Below are 15371 nucleotides of genomic sequence, written 5' to 3' on the forward strand. Positions count from 1 at the left end.
CGGCTAAGGCATGGGAAAAAGAGTTTATTAAGTTGTTTTTTAAGCTTGGTTCAGAGACGAAGTTTGTGTCTCAGCAGTTGTCATCAATGAAAGATAAGAGCAAAATGTATTGGCACAAGAAGCGTGACTGGATTGACGATTGCACGTTGGAAGAAATCACAGCTCCTCTGCCACTTCCTGTCATCCCTCCACCTTCGGTCTTCGGCATGACAAGAGAAGAATACAAAGCAAAGATTTTTGATTGGCTAAGGGAACGGGACGGAAAAGCACCAGCTCAAGATGCTTTTGACAAGCTCTTTTCAGAGTATGGTTCAGCTCCTGTATTTCCTTCATCCCAAAACAAGGCTTCTGGTTCAGGCAAAGGCAAAGCTCTAGTTGACATTGATGACGATTCCGACTGAGGCCCTTTTATGATGAAGGGGGAGAAGTTTTATGTTTTGTTAAGTTTTAAATTTGATGGTTATCTGTTTAAGACTTGGTTATCTGTTTAAGACTGTTTGCTCTGATGTTTTTATGATACTTTGATGGATGAGTTTTTATTATTTTTGAATGATGTTAAGACAACTGGACACCCTGGTTGTATGGGTGGGTTGTTCTTAGATTGGTTTATTTGAGACTGTTTCTTTTTTAGGTTTATATCTTTTGATTATCTCATTTATATTGTATCATTCATATATCTGTTACATACATATATTATAAACTGCAATATATTCTTTTGTATCTAACTCTGTTTTACAGGCCTTTAGTGTTTTTGATAGGGGGACCATTTATGTTCTTTTTGTCATCATCATAAAAGGGGTAGAATGTTAATCTACGAGTTTATGATGATATTCAGATCGCAACATAACAGAAGTTTAGAGTCCAGAGATTGTAGTGATTCAGATTTTCCAGGAGACTATTTCTCAGGTTTAGGTTTGTTAGGGTTTTGTGTAAATCTTGTTTGACTGGATAAATATCTCTTTAACTTATCTCAAACAAACCTTATCTTATAAACCAAGTTTGAATCTTTCAAGACTTATCATTTACTTGGTTTATTTTTTTCAAATAACTAACAGGTTAGTTTCTCAAGTTTCATTCAAATATTTTCAAACAAACTTGCTTTCAAATCTTATCTTTTTTATCCTTTGTTTGAAAATAAATCTGTTAGAACTTTGCTTATAAATACAACTCACTTTTCAGATTTCAGCTAATGCTTTTCACGTCAATTCTTATCATCTGAAAAATACCTTCTTGTTCTATACCCGAGATACATATCCAGTAAACAAGAAGCCTAGTTTGAGTTGTAAACTTTCACATTATATTTTTGTATCTAAAAGGTGTATTATATCACCTGTCCCGAGTTGTGGGAGTTTGATTACAAGATGAAGGCCAAGTAGCTTTGTGCTAGGTAGCTGTGTGCTAGGGAAAGGTTTCTTTCAAGTGGGTCAAGTTTGTAATAAAGAAAAGGTTGTAAGTACTTTGTTTTAAGTGGATATAATACATTCTCTATGATAGTTGGCATAGGGATTTGGATGTAGGCCATAGACTAGGTGTACGGGCCGAACCAAGTGAAAACTTCCGGTGTTATTACTTATTAAGTTTTCGGCATTCTGCATTTTCATTACTGTTATTTACTTTCTGCAGTTAATTGAGACTGTCTCATACCTTGTCTCATTTGTAAAGGGACTATCTCATTTGCACAAGAGACTGTCTCATTTACCTTGAAAGTTAGAATATTATATTATCTATCGAGCCATCGAATTTCACAACCGAGTTTCTTAAAATTGGGGTACTCCTGCACACTCCATCTTTATGCATCTTCTATAGCAGGTGTAAAGTCGTCCTCACTTGATTTTAAATCAATATCCAATAAACTCTAAATAAATTATTTAAAGAAAAGTCATCAACAGCCCTTAACTAATCACCTTCTTTATAGCTTTTCTTTCTTATTAAATTATTATTTTAAAGTGCCACAAAGCAGGCTCATGTTCCTTGAGCAAAGCCATAAACTTTGCTTTTGTCGCTTCCATGTACGTATCTTGCAACATCATAATTCATGCAATCAGTAGTCTGCTTTACTATTATATATCTATGTTAATTGTTAAATAATTAGAAGTTGCCTATAAATTTGCTTCTCCTAATAGTAGTAGCTTCACCACCTCAATATTACATAGAGTTGTCAGTTGTCACAGTTCAGCAAAATGAAGGCTTTTAATTATTTGTGTTTGGTAGTTATAAGCATGCTGGTATTTCTGAGTTCTACTCATGCACAATTGAAGATGGGATTTTACTCAACGAGCTGTCCTAATGCAGAGAAGATTGTGCAGGATTATGTGAATGAGCACATTCCTAATGCTCCATCACTAGCTGCAGCTTTGATTAGAATGCATTTCCATGATTGCTTTGTTCGGGTTCGTTTATTTAATTAATAAATATATCGAAATATTCACAGTGTTTTAGTCATTAGACCATGTTTTATGTCAGTTTAGTTGCTAATGTCTTCTTTGATCAGGGTTGTGATGCGTCTATCTTGCTGAATTCAACTGCAACAACATCAGGGAGACAAACTGAGAGGTTTGCTGTTCCGAATCAGACAGTTCGAGGATTCGATTTTATTGACAGAATCAAAAGCTTACTTGAAGCTGCATGCCCTGGAGTAGTCTCCTGCGCAGATATTATCACTTTGGCTGCAAGAGACTCCATTGTTGTCACTGTAAGTACATATGTGTACACAAACTAATATGCATTGTTAAAACAGTATTGTATTGAAGAAATTTGCATTTTCTTTGTCTTCTTGCCTATTAATAATTAAACTTACCTAATACAGCAGAAGATGTTAAAATGTTTTGTATTATTTTTGCATGATGAAGGGAGGTCCAACTTGGAAGGTACCAACAGGCAGAAGAGACGGATCGATATCAAATGTCACGGAAGCTAACAACAACATCCCTGCCCCAAGTTTCAATTTTTCCAGCTTGCAAACAAGTTTCGCTAACGAGGGGCTTGATCTTAATGATCTTGTTCTCTTATCCGGTAAGTAAATTCAGAACAATACTGTTTCAAGTTTTAAGTCACTGAAGAGTCCAACCTCTTAGTTGACTTGTCACTGTAACTTTTATTTGACTTATATTACATTTTCAAGTCAGGTATGAACTTATAAATTGAATCGACAATTTTATATATGTCAGCACTTTTTTTTAATCTTACAAGCTTAGACAAACATGCATGACATAATGAAGTTGCTGGAAAATGTGTCTAATTTTGGGTGAATATGTTTTTTATCAGGTGCTCACACAATTGGAATTGCTCATTGCAACTCCTTCTCTAGCCGGCTATACAATTTCACTGGAAGAGGAGACCAAGATCCGGCATTAGACAGCGAATACGCAACAAACTTGAAAGCTAACAAATGCAGATCAATCAGAGACAACACTACAAAAGTTGAAATGGATCCCGGAAGTGCTAGAACATTTGACCTTAGCTACTACTCGCTTCTACTGAAGCGAAGAGGCCTATTTGAATCCGATTCAGCATTAACAACAAGCTCAACCACAAACAATTTTATCACTCAACTTGTTCAGGGATCACAAAAGAATTTCTTCTCTCAGTTTGCAAAGTCCATGGAGAAAATGGGTCGAATCAATGTCAAGACAGGGTCTTCTGGAGAGATAAGGAAAGTATGCGCCTTTGTGAATAGTTAAAAGGCTACTTGGTTTTGATTCTCTGCTTGCTTTGTGAGTCCATTGTGTGAATAATTGATTTACATCATTGTTCTTCTTCTTTTTCTTCATTTTTTTTTGTTTGTAATAGTTTAGCTTGTGGTCCTCTGTTTCTTATCCTTATATTGTAATAAGGAAAAATCCAAATTGTTGGCTGCTGTTCATGCAGAAAAACAATAAACTCGCTGGAGTTTATTATCTTAATGAACTAAAGTTTCCAAATTTCTTTATTTCTAAATGTCCTTGTTTAATAGTTACATCAACAGTTCATACACCTTTGCTGTGCACATTAGCTGGTGACTACCTGGATAAACAAACAAGCTTAAAATTTTATTTGTTGTATACCATCTTATTTATTTGAACTACCACCGAAGGGGGGGAATTTTTAGGATCGAGCATTTCCCGGTTCAGAACCGAGAACCGAACCGAATCGATTAAAAATTACGGTTCCGGTTCGGTTATTCACTAATTCGGGTCCGGTTCGGTTCTTGTTTTTATAGAAATTTCGGTTCTCGGTTCGGTTCGGTTCTTAACATACTAGAACCGTAAGAACCGAACCGAACCGTATATAAATGAATAAATACAAAAATATATATAAATATATATATATATATATTACGTATTATATTTTCTTATTTATAATATTTTGATAAATTTTAAGAAAAATATGATTTTTATTGTATTACTCGTTTCCTTAAATATATATGGAGTTTCGAATATTTTTATAAATATTTTTCTTCTTATATATTAGAAAGTAATCGAATTTAATAAAAAAACATTTTTACTAAGTTACCCTTAATAAATAATCAAAACTAGTCAAAATTTAAAAAGTTAGAATATAAAATAATATAAAATATAAATAAATATAAAATAAAATATAACTTCGGTTCTTTCGGTTCGGAATCGAACCGAACCGAAATTTACGGTTCGGTTCCGGTTCGGTTCTTACATATAAACGGGTCCGGTTCGGTTCTTGAAATATTGCTATTTCGGCTCTCGATTTTTTCGGTTCCGGTTCGATTCGGTCCGGTTCTGACCCGTTGCTCACCCCTAAGAATTTTTGAAATGTAATTGAACTAACTCTCAAGAACGGAGGGCCGGCCCTGAAAATTTTGAAACTCCAAACGATTTTTTTTGTGTGACTTTGTATACTTTAACAGAATTTTACAAGAAATTATGACGTTTAGATAGCGCATTCTTCTATCACTTTTAACTAATTAATCGTCGCACTAGTCTTTTTGACTTAAATGAGTTCTCAACTTAAAAAAAACAAAATTATTTCTTCAATATTAGAGATATCATTATATTTCAAAAAAAAAGTACTCCGTGTCCCTAAAATATTTTTATTAATGGTGCTTCAGTTCGGTAGTATCATCAGCTTGTGCTCAAGCCGGCTCTGCAAAAATGTACAATATGTGTGTCATTTTAACACATGCACAAAAAATTCAATTTTTATATGAGCTTGAAAAAGAGGCCATGAAAGTCAGTAAATTTTGGACCCTTTGAATAATTCCAACTTGGTTGCTTGCTGCATGACAGCTTGAGTGTTGAGGAAGGGGGGGCCGCTGATCACTGCTACTCGAAGAGAATGATGAACCAGCTGAGGTGTTGTTATTTCACAGTTCAAACTAGATCCGGCAATATTTAGTGCCGTGTACAAACATTTCGTATACTTTCGTGTTTTCGTGTACCAAACCTTAAATCCGAACCCAACCAAATTTACATTCGTGTACCAATTTGGTGAAAGTAATCCTGAACTAATATATTCGTATTTATCCGCTTTAGTATACTAAAGTACACGGATTATATACGAAATATATTAATTATTAAAAAATATAATAGATAATTAAATGGTGAAATGCTCACTCACGCAGTCAATGAACAATAAAATATATTTTAATATTTACAATTATATATATGTTATTTAGAATAGATAAAATTCAAATTTGGTATTTAGTATATATATATATATATTATATATTTTTAAAAATTTAAATATTTATTTATTCCGTGTCGTGTGCATATATTGGAAATTCAAACCCGATTCAAACACAAAACGTGGAAGCAAGTTCATCATGTTCCAGGGGGTTTCAATGTCCCTGATCATGTTAGCTAAAGTTGGGGGAAGCGTATAGAGAAAGAGATTTAAGGAAAACTTAATAGTGGAAACATTACGAGTTTGAGAAATAATTGAGATTTTAGTATTTCTTACTATTCAAGATTTCAAGTGCAGTATGATTTCAAGATTTCAATAGTACAATTATATGATGTTGCCATGTTATTAACAGTATTATATGTAACCATAGTAGAAATGATGGTTCGTTGATAGACGATGCAATAAGAACTCAGATCGAGCTTAGCTTATTCATTAATGAGCTGAGCTTGAGTACAATTTGTTAGGTGATTTATAAATCAGCCGAGTTCGAGTTTTGTTCAGATTCGATTGCAAAGTAACAATGAAGCCATGAGTTCATGTACAAATTCACAAACAAGCATGATGAGTACCCTCGTCTTAAAATATCATATGCTACATATAATGAATTTTAAATGTTTAATTTTTTCTATGTATCAAAGATTTACACTCGTATTGTTTCATTTCCCATTTCGTGAACTCGTGAATGTAGTTCAAAAGTTTCTAGCAAACAGTAATTAGCAACAAAACTTGTACTTGTCAAATTACAGAATTGTTCTCGTAAATTTTGTGTAAAATGTCAACTAATCCATAGACATGAACCAATTATGTAATCCATTCCAACCCAACAAAGATAGGGATAATCATACTCGTTAAAACAGCTGATGTAGATGTAAAAAATATTTAAAAGGGGAGGGGTCCTTCCACACAAATTGGATATAACCCCCTTACGTGTACTTTTAAATGATTATAATATGTAATTTTATTTTGATCTTGTGAATGTAAACTAGAGATACATGAATTTTGGAAATCTAAATTTATATTAATAGTTGAAATGGACAACTAATTTTTTTTATTATCAAGAAATGGATAACTAATTTGAAACAAATAATTTTCATTAAATGGACATGTAAAAACGGTATAAAAACAAAGAGAGTACCTGCACATGCATTTTTCAACCGTCCAAAATAAGCAAATATTATCAAGCCACAATTTCTGCAAAGTAGCTGAAACAATGTCAAGTATTTGTATTTTTTTTCCTGTATTCTTTCACCATCACTAGCTCTGTACAACTCGTTTAAGTTCTCTGAAGTATAATTTGTTATGTTTTTAAATCATTGTCATATAAATTTACAGTATCAAAATGGTTGGGTCTTTTTGTTGTCATGTGTTACAATATATTGTTTAATTGTCTCTCTTTCTCCGTATGTAAATTTATAACGATGTCATACTGTATATGCTGAAATTTTACCAGGTAATGATCAACAGATATTGAGAACAAGTTAAGTTACTGTGGAATTCCCTAATCTTCATGTTGCATCTCTCATTTGAACAAACTTCTGAAACTCCAAATTGTACAACTAACCTGTATATTGCACAAAGACCAAAAAGAGAGTTGTCCTGCGACTTAAACTAGTCTTGGAAATACAAGACAAGTCTCCCATTCTGGTTGCTAGGCAGCTAGGAGAGCATAGTACAACAATCAATGATGAACCAAAGAAAAGGGTTGATGCAATTTATATAACAAACCTAAATAACTGAGAATCTATGTCCAGTTTTTACTTAGTTTCCAAGTTAAACGCATCCGAAGAACTCTTCCAGTGACGGAGAGCTGAGAATATTCCCTGCCGACCGTTCAGGCTTGACTGATGCAATGTGAAGTTGATATCTTATAAACCTCTGTACCATTCAACAGAAAAGTCAGGAGTCAGTTCTTACTTAGACATGTATTTACTCTTATATAAGTATATTACTACAATTCATCAGAACTTTGGTGATATTAAGATATTTAAATTATGACCGGCATAAGATCTGTACTAAACTAAAGCAGCTCGGCACTTGCAACCTCTATGTTAGGTGCATAAAAGTAGGGAACAAATTTGCAGTTCCTATTTTAAAAAATCCAGAATTACAAGTTGTTTACTTTCTGTTACACCCGTGAATCAATTACAATGTATCTGTATTAGTAGCTTGTTCAAGACAGACTTGTGAATGGAAGATGTGCTCATGATACATAACTCAAGTTAGCGACTTCTCAGCACATATATACACTAGATGTGTTTTTGTTAGGTTGACGATAGTTAATTTCTAAATTCTAATCCACTGTGAAGTATAATCAAAATAAGCTACAAGGTAAAATCAATTAAATTCAGTCTGGATGCATAAAGAACCAGGTCACTAATGACTAATCAGATTAAAATATTACCGACAACTGATGGATTATTTCAGGATTTGTGTCTATATGCCAATCTGGCTCCAGCTGCCGAACAAAAGATGTTCTCCCAGTCTCCGTGCTACAAAAGAGAACCTGCAAGTGCATTTTAAGATAACTAATAGAACTTAAAATTATTCAGCTCAGCTTTTTATACAAGGTAACCTATAAAAATGATTCGCTTCAAATATTTGCCCAGAAACAAGACTTTATTCTAGGACTCTATGCCTCAATTGCAAGTTTTAAATCAAAGATGAATAAACTATTGTCCAAAAAATATTCTCTAAATTTCTCTCAAGTCTAGATAAGTCGGCTTGTCCTGCCTGAATGTAATTATTGGTTAATATGTTCTGTCTGTATAAGCTTAACTACGTAGCTGAAATGGATCTTGAAAAGTTCACAAATACATATGGTTTGATTAAAAAAATATTTATTTTTAGTACATCATATGGTCGGAAGAGTTGAAACACCCTTTGGTAATTGATCTTTCTCAGCGCTGACAGATATAAGTACATAGGCCACAATGCATTAAAAGGGTGATCGCAAGACGGATGCCCATGGGAACCGTTACACTGAGACGCTTCAATCCACATAAACAGTGACATAAAGATATGACTACTATTTTTTACAATTGGAAACAAAAATTAGTACATAGCAAGGACATATAGATGAAGAAATAGATAATAAGTAAAAGAAGTACTAAAACACAGAAACTCAAACTCTATATATAAAACAAGGGCTATACGATCTGGGCTGCACCTCCAATTTTCTTAAATTTTTACCTTTGTACAATCTAAAAAGGACACAAAGTAAAGAGCTGCATAAAATGGAAATTCAGGGATAAACCCAGAGGGTGCTTTCTCATGTGAGCTATGGTTACTTAGCTACAAAAATCGATTACTATGTATAATCGAACGGTAGGTTGGGCCCACCCCTGCTTCCATCACTGGATCGAAGGTAGTGTCATGTGAAATTTCATGTATGGATGTGTCATGCCACGTGTAAGCTACTTGTATAAAGGCTGCCGTAAACTCCAATGGTATTTGAAGGGAGATTACCGTATGTACCATGCTACTAAAGTAGAAATTAAACTACTTTTACCTTGTCCTTAATTAAGCCACCAGATGTGAATATCCCAGCATCTTCTAGAGCCGCTAGGACCTTTTTCTGCAATAATATAAACCAATTAACGAGAAGCATCACTAATCCTTGTAGAGAACATACCATTGGCATTGCCAATTGCACTTGCTCCAAAAAGTTCCAGCAAGCACTCATCGTTATAAAGTTGTAAAGGGTGAAATTTATATATGACATGTGAAAACAAGTAAACGTATGTGAAAAGAATAATGCCTCTCCAAAACTAGAGACAATTCAAAAATGATTGATATTAGGAATATTACATTGCCTTTTAAAACAGTTGTCCACATCAATTAAATTGTAATAGCGGGTTTGACAAAAAAAATTGTAATAGCGGTGTTACATGTACTTTTTTGCAATTAGTTTACTAGTAGTCTAAGTCCCTTCATCTGAGCTCTGAGAGAGAATACTTCAAATTAAATTAACATTAGTTCATAAAAAAGTAAAAAAAATAAAAAATAAAACTACTCCCTCCATCCCACCCATTTGTTTACATTTAGGTCGAGCACGGAGGTTAAGAAAATATTTAAAGTAGTTGTGAAAAGTAAGTTAAGTGTCTAAAGTTAATATTTTATGTTTAAAGTGAGTGTAATTGAGGAAAGTAGTGGATGTATTTAATTGTTCTATTATAAACATTTACTACTTTTGGAAACTTTATAATATAAAAAATGGGAAGGGACATCTAAAAAGGAAGGTGAAAAGAAATGGTTGGGACAAACGGAGTATCACTTAAGTAAATTGTAGTACTAAAATGTGAAGTAAAATACTTGGGGCATCTCTCTTGGCACCTCTACCGGAGATGCTCTTTCACATCCTTAAATCCACTACTTAATGTAAAGTGAAATACTTGACAAATTACATTCTATATATAATACAGGGACCTTTAGACCTTGTTCGTCTATCGTCGCGCAAGGATATTAAGAAAGTTCTAGGGTTCGATTTTTCGCAGCTTCCAAAGTCAACATAACACCTATTTCTTCTTACTTAATTGTCACTCTTTAGTCTTAAATAAGAAAGGTCTAAGGTTTGATAATTGACAAGTAGAAGAAATAACAACAAAATTATTGATTATAAATAAAGATATCTATAGATAACATATATTTTATATGCTCTTAAAATATATTCTTTGCATAAGGATAGAAATTATATATTTCAATAAATAAAAAGATATCGTAATTACAATATAAATATCAATTGAACTATTTGTGCATTGCACAGGTTATAAGCCTGTATAAATTGGAACAGGAACATATATATCAAACCAAGGGGAAAACTAATCATTCCTTGTCCCAAAATAAAGCGACCAGCAGACTTTGGTCAGAGTTTAACTATTATTTTGATGACTATTTACGACTACTCAACTTGAAAATAAGTTGATTTTACTGAACACATGGAGTATTCTGGTAAAAGAAAGGAACTTTCCTCGAACACCTTACAAAGAATAACAAAACATTGCAAGTAATCATATTCTCTCACTAAAAGCAATTGAAAGAATGTGCACCTCGCTCTCATCGTCCAAAACTCTTTCCATGAGATAGAGATCACAAAATTTTGTAATTTCGAGCAGTATTTCCAGGACCGACGACCTCACAGTCGCTTGTTTCTACAAAGAAAGAAAAAGAAACGAAGGCAAGACAATGTTAACTATTTCGTATGTGTTGGTACATTGTAACTGGTACTGACATATTAGTTTCAACCTGAAGCTCTTCTGGAGTACTTTCTTCTAGTATCACACCAAGCAACCTGCATGTCACCTATGCAAAAATAAAAAAATTAAAATTAAAAAAATAGTAGTAAAAATAAAAATAACAAAAAAGCAAAGATTAACTGCATGCTTGAGAATTTGAAAACCGTATACGATTGAGAACAATTAATCTTAGGGCAATTTGGCAAAAAAAAATCTGAAGGGCTATGTGTAATATCTCAACTTTCATTGACAAAGTCCATACCATCTGCCATTTTTTACGTGTTAATCTCATGGAACTTGTCGTAAGTATCTATGAAAAACCAAAGGTTTCAGGTTGCGCCCAACCGTAACTATTAAAAACTGTTAAAATGCATTCAAATTAAGCTCTTTGCACAGCCCAACCATGCCATAAAAATGTCAAGCCATGCACATTAAGCGGCCTTATTTTCTTCCTACTTACTGTTTGACTTCTGGTCAAAGGAGACATAAAGAGCATGACCAATAAAATTGATGTACCTAATGTTTCATGCATTACATCAAATTAGCATGCCACGTCATGTACATTATGCAACCTAATCTTCCTAATTCTTTTCACTCTGATCAAAGAAGACATGAAGAGAATAATCAACAAAATTTTACTGTCTAAAAGCTCACATTATGTCATATTACCTTCCTTCCTTCACTCAATCTCTGCTTAACTATTTGTCCAAGAGTTGGCTGCGGCAGAAAAAAAAGTCAGATGCAAATTTTAATTCTAAAATCATATTAAAATACTAAAGGTGCAAAGGGAAAAGGGAATTTACCTTTACTGGCTGAAATAACTCATCGATAACATTATGTGCACTAGAATCTTGTGAGGATACGTCAGAAGATATTAGATTATGATTTGAATGGTTAGCATGTCCAGAATTACTAGGTGCTGTAGTTTCTCGTTTAGGTAGCCTTCCCTGGGGTTCACTAGGTGACCTCAACAGTCTCCAAGTAAAAACAATTGCAACAGCTAATCCTGCTATAGCCCCAATTGATCTTGAATCCTGTAATCAGACCAAGGCTATGAAAACATCATACTGGAACATAGGTAGGAATATACATATAATTAGATTTCCTCCATCTTTCTGGCTGTAATACAGCGCCCAGAAAAGAAGAACACAAGTTTGAAAAGTTAGTAATAGTTTTTCCATCCATATAATTAAAAATTCATACCACAACCAGGAGGGCATATGGTTTCCCCAGCACATATGATACAGAACAAGATATAATATATTAGTTCTTAAAATTTAAGTTTATTACAAAGATTGAAATGTAGCTGCAATTAACAATTTATTATTACAATCAAACAAAATATATTGTATCTTTCAGGACTTGTTCATTTTAAATATATATGGTACTACTAATGTTTTACTAGAAATATATTAGACTTAATTTTTTTATAATCCCAAATCAAGATCTGTGAAATATGTTAGTCCTGCAATAGGAGATCTGATCGGATAATTAGATTTGAGTAAATGCTTATTCATGTCGTGTGTTCTCCTTAGGGAATCGTCTCAATTGAGATATTCCTTCAGGGAAGAACTCCCAAACCATATAGCTTGTCCTACAACATAATTTATTTCTAAAGCTATATCTCATTGCTGAGCTCCTACTTACTCTATAAAAACTAATGGTAAATAATCATCATAGTCTTTTTTTTTGGCTTATTCAGTCTAACAGAAAGTGGTTATTTATGTAAAAACTAATCAAAATAGTCAACACTATATAAAGGATAGTTGTCAGAGTCAGAGTAATAATATTTTATAAGCAAAATTGAGTATGTCGCTTAGAAATCTGAACATAACTTGAATCAATTTAATAACAAAAACTAGAGTTTCTTTTGTTTAAATTTCAGAATGGACAAAGTACATAATTGATAATAAATGCATATCTCGACAAAAAATGGCATCTTCATTATCCAAGAAGGGGTACAAAGCACAAATTTTAGGTTTATTTTCCAAACAATTAACCAGTAGAGTTGGTAACCATGGATGAGCAATTTAACTTATTAACTATACAAGCTAATGAAATAATTAGTGACAATGCATATAAAGCCCTATTTAATTCCACATCCTCGCATTACATTAACAGAACACATCAACCAAAGAAACTAAACGACAACTTCCAGAGTAACCCATTAATACCATGTCCTATTACATTAGAACACAACAAATTTCATCTACATAATGGAAAATATTTGTGACAATGTATAAAAGCCCTAATTAATTCCACGTCCTTATTCTTGCATTACATTATTCAAAAATATCAACCAAAGAAACAAAACAGAACGACAACTTCCCCAGTCAGAACCGTTACATCTTGTCCCATTACATTAGAGTCAGAACCGTTACACTTTGTCCCATTACATTAGAGCAAGACAAACTTCATCTACACAACTATTCGCACTACCCTACTAATTGTGTTATCCTATCTACAATTATCCCAAAAATCAATCAAACCTCACTGAATTAGCAAGTCTAACACTCCTTCCCACTACCTATAACAAATCTTTGAACTCTCCAACACCTTCATCATAAAAAACAAAACCACATACTTAAAAAAATTCTACTAGTCCGGTCATCTCAAAATTTCCAACTCTAACTAGGGCCATCTTAACCTTCCCTAATTCGACAAAATCAATCCCCACACGTGCACCAATCAAGAAACGATACCGACCCAAACCAACTTACCAAAAAAACAATAATACCCATTTTTCATTTTCAACAAATAAACTCCCCATCACCTATAACTAACCCTAATGTACAATAAACTCCCCATCACCTATAACTAACCCTAATGTACAATAAAGGTACAATCTTTCTTATTCTTTTTCATTTTTAGTGGTAAAGGTACAGTCTTTGATAAGATCTAACTAAATTAAGCTTATATACATACTAAAATATACATAAATAGAGATAAAAACATGTAAATAAAGAGATGGAGTTGAGAAAATGACCAGATTATTGAAGAGATTGTTGAATTTGAGGGTGAGAAAAGCCCCAAATTTCTTGATCAGCTGAAAAATATCATCTTTGGAGTGATCAGCCATGCCCAAACTGAATACGACGTCGTTGAGCTGCTGTCTTCTGAGGTGAAATCGTCAAGCTTTCGAGTCTTGGATATGCAGAAGATTATTCCATTCTGTTTCGATTGTGTACAGCGACGGAGAAAATGTATATTTAAATATTAATTTACAAGAAAGGTAGTATTTTATATTTACTTAATTTTAAACCGGAAAAAGAATAAGGATAGACGTAAATAGATCCGAGGCGGTAAACGAGTTGGGCCCTGTGGTTCGGCAGCAGGTTTGTTTCGGATTAGATATTTTAATTTCAGATTCAAATGTAAATAGTTTGGGTTATTGAAATGTAAACTAGATTAATATAGTACTTGCTTTGCACACGGGTATCTCAAAACTTATTTAATAAATATAAATAAAATAAATTTTATAATTAAAATTAAATAATATGATTCCGAAAGATTAAGTTATCTATATAATAAGCATGTTGCATTTATATATTATGATAAATTTATTTAAAAACTATTTTCGTTACATGTGTCATTTTATATGTTATATATTGTATGAGATCAATTCTATAAAAAAAAATTGTCGGATCAATTCTATATTCTATGAGATCAATTCTATAAATGAATGTGACAAAATTTAAATTTTACTTCAAATTTGTATAAAAAACTTACCATAAATAACAAAATTCATATTTAAAGTTGTATTGTAAAGTTCCCATAACTAAATTGGGTAATAATAAGTACATGGATCTTTTATAAATCTAATATTGATACCAAACCTAAAAGTGGATAGTTCATTGGGTCAAATTAAGGTTAAAATTCATATCTGAATCAAAATATGGATATCGAACCTTAGAAAAGGGTTATCGAGTAATTTATAAGATATAGATTCGTCACATTTTGAATTCGATCTGTAATTTTTGGGTATCTAAAATTATGACTAATGTGACGCCCTCCAAACCCGGGTCAGAAGTTTGGGGTCCACAACACAAACACAATATATCAACCTGTATATGAAATATTAATTGCAATGACCCTGCTCTATGTAACCATGGATCGCAACAGGTTTAAGTATGAAAACAAGCCATAACCTTAATTTTTATTACAACGTACCAAATCCTAACTAATTTAACTTACAACTGATAATGAAATTATTCTTGCAATCTTACTATCTCACTACCGCCATAAGCTCCTGCTAGCTCGATCTAACTCAATTTGGAATCCTAGCTCGTACATTGAACTGGGAAACCTCACTATCAACCATATCCTTCTTAACTGTAGAATACATAAAAAGATTCGCAAGAGTGAGCTAACTAGCTCAGCAAGTCATAATAACGATAACTGAGATTAAATAATGACCAAGTGAGATAATCCAGATGAATCAAGTTTCTTTTTAACTAGTCATTAGAATTGGATATTCATTTTAAGTTTTAAAAACCAAGGTTAGGC

The 15371-nt window shown here is 32.9% G+C and overlaps 2 protein-coding genes across 2 annotated transcripts; one reads left to right on the forward strand and one right to left on the reverse strand.

Annotated features, from left to right (window-relative positions):
* The first annotated feature begins 1989 nt into the window (after positions 1 to 1989).
* On the forward strand, positions 1990 to 3928 carry LOC141707050 (peroxidase 3-like). The gene is made up of 4 exons (XM_074510018.1): positions 1990 to 2390; positions 2492 to 2692; positions 2850 to 3012; positions 3265 to 3928. Exons 1-4 carry the CDS (start codon positions 2181 to 2183, stop codon positions 3678 to 3680), a joined length of 990 nt encoding a protein of 329 aa, XP_074366119.1. The 5' UTR covers positions 1990 to 2180; the 3' UTR covers positions 3681 to 3928.
* A 3171-nt stretch (positions 3929 to 7099) lies between these two features.
* Positions 7100 to 14096, reverse strand: LOC141707051 (peroxisome biogenesis protein 22-like). Its single transcript, XM_074510019.1, has 8 exons — positions 13852 to 14096; positions 11669 to 11899; positions 11535 to 11582; positions 10876 to 10932; positions 10680 to 10781; positions 9143 to 9208; positions 8036 to 8137; positions 7100 to 7509 (listed from the first exon to the last, which is right to left on the reverse strand). The coding sequence occupies exons 1-8, from the start codon at positions 13942 to 13944 to the stop codon at positions 7405 to 7407; spliced, it is 804 nt and encodes a 267-aa protein (XP_074366120.1). The 5' UTR covers positions 13945 to 14096; the 3' UTR covers positions 7100 to 7404.
* Between the last annotated feature and the right edge of the window lie 1275 nt (positions 14097 to 15371).

This window comes from Apium graveolens, chromosome 2, assembly GCF_009905375.1.
Source record: "Apium graveolens cultivar Ventura chromosome 2, ASM990537v1, whole genome shotgun sequence".
In the NCBI taxonomy this organism is placed as follows: Eukaryota; Viridiplantae; Streptophyta; class Magnoliopsida; order Apiales; family Apiaceae; genus Apium; species Apium graveolens.

What these genes read in the sequence shown, in the direction of transcription:
- LOC141707050 (XM_074510018.1), top strand. Translation starts at nt 2,181, where the DNA reads ATGAAGGCTTTTAATTATTTGTGTTTGGTAGTTATAAGCATGCTGGTA. An exon ending in TCCATGATTGCTTTGTTCGG is followed by an intron (nt 2,391 to 2,491) that starts GTTCGTTTATTT and finishes TTCTTTGATCAG; the next exon opens with GGTTGTGATGCGTCTATCTT. An exon ending in GAGACTCCATTGTTGTCACT is followed by an intron (nt 2,693 to 2,849) that starts GTAAGTACATAT and finishes TGCATGATGAAG; the next exon opens with GGAGGTCCAACTTGGAAGGT.
- LOC141707051 (XM_074510019.1), bottom strand. Translation starts at nt 13,944, where the DNA reads ATGGCTGATCACTCCAAAGATGATATTTTTCAGCTGATCAAGAAATTT. An exon ending in TTTTGGACGATGAGAGCGAG is followed by an intron (nt 9,209 to 10,679) that starts GTGCACATTCTT and finishes ATATTATTGCAG; the next exon opens with AAAAAGGTCCTAGCGGCTCT. An exon ending in GTGGCTTAATTAAGGACAAG is followed by an intron (nt 8,138 to 9,142) that starts GTAAAAGTAGTT and finishes ATGCACTTGCAG; the next exon opens with GTTCTCTTTTGTAGCACGGA.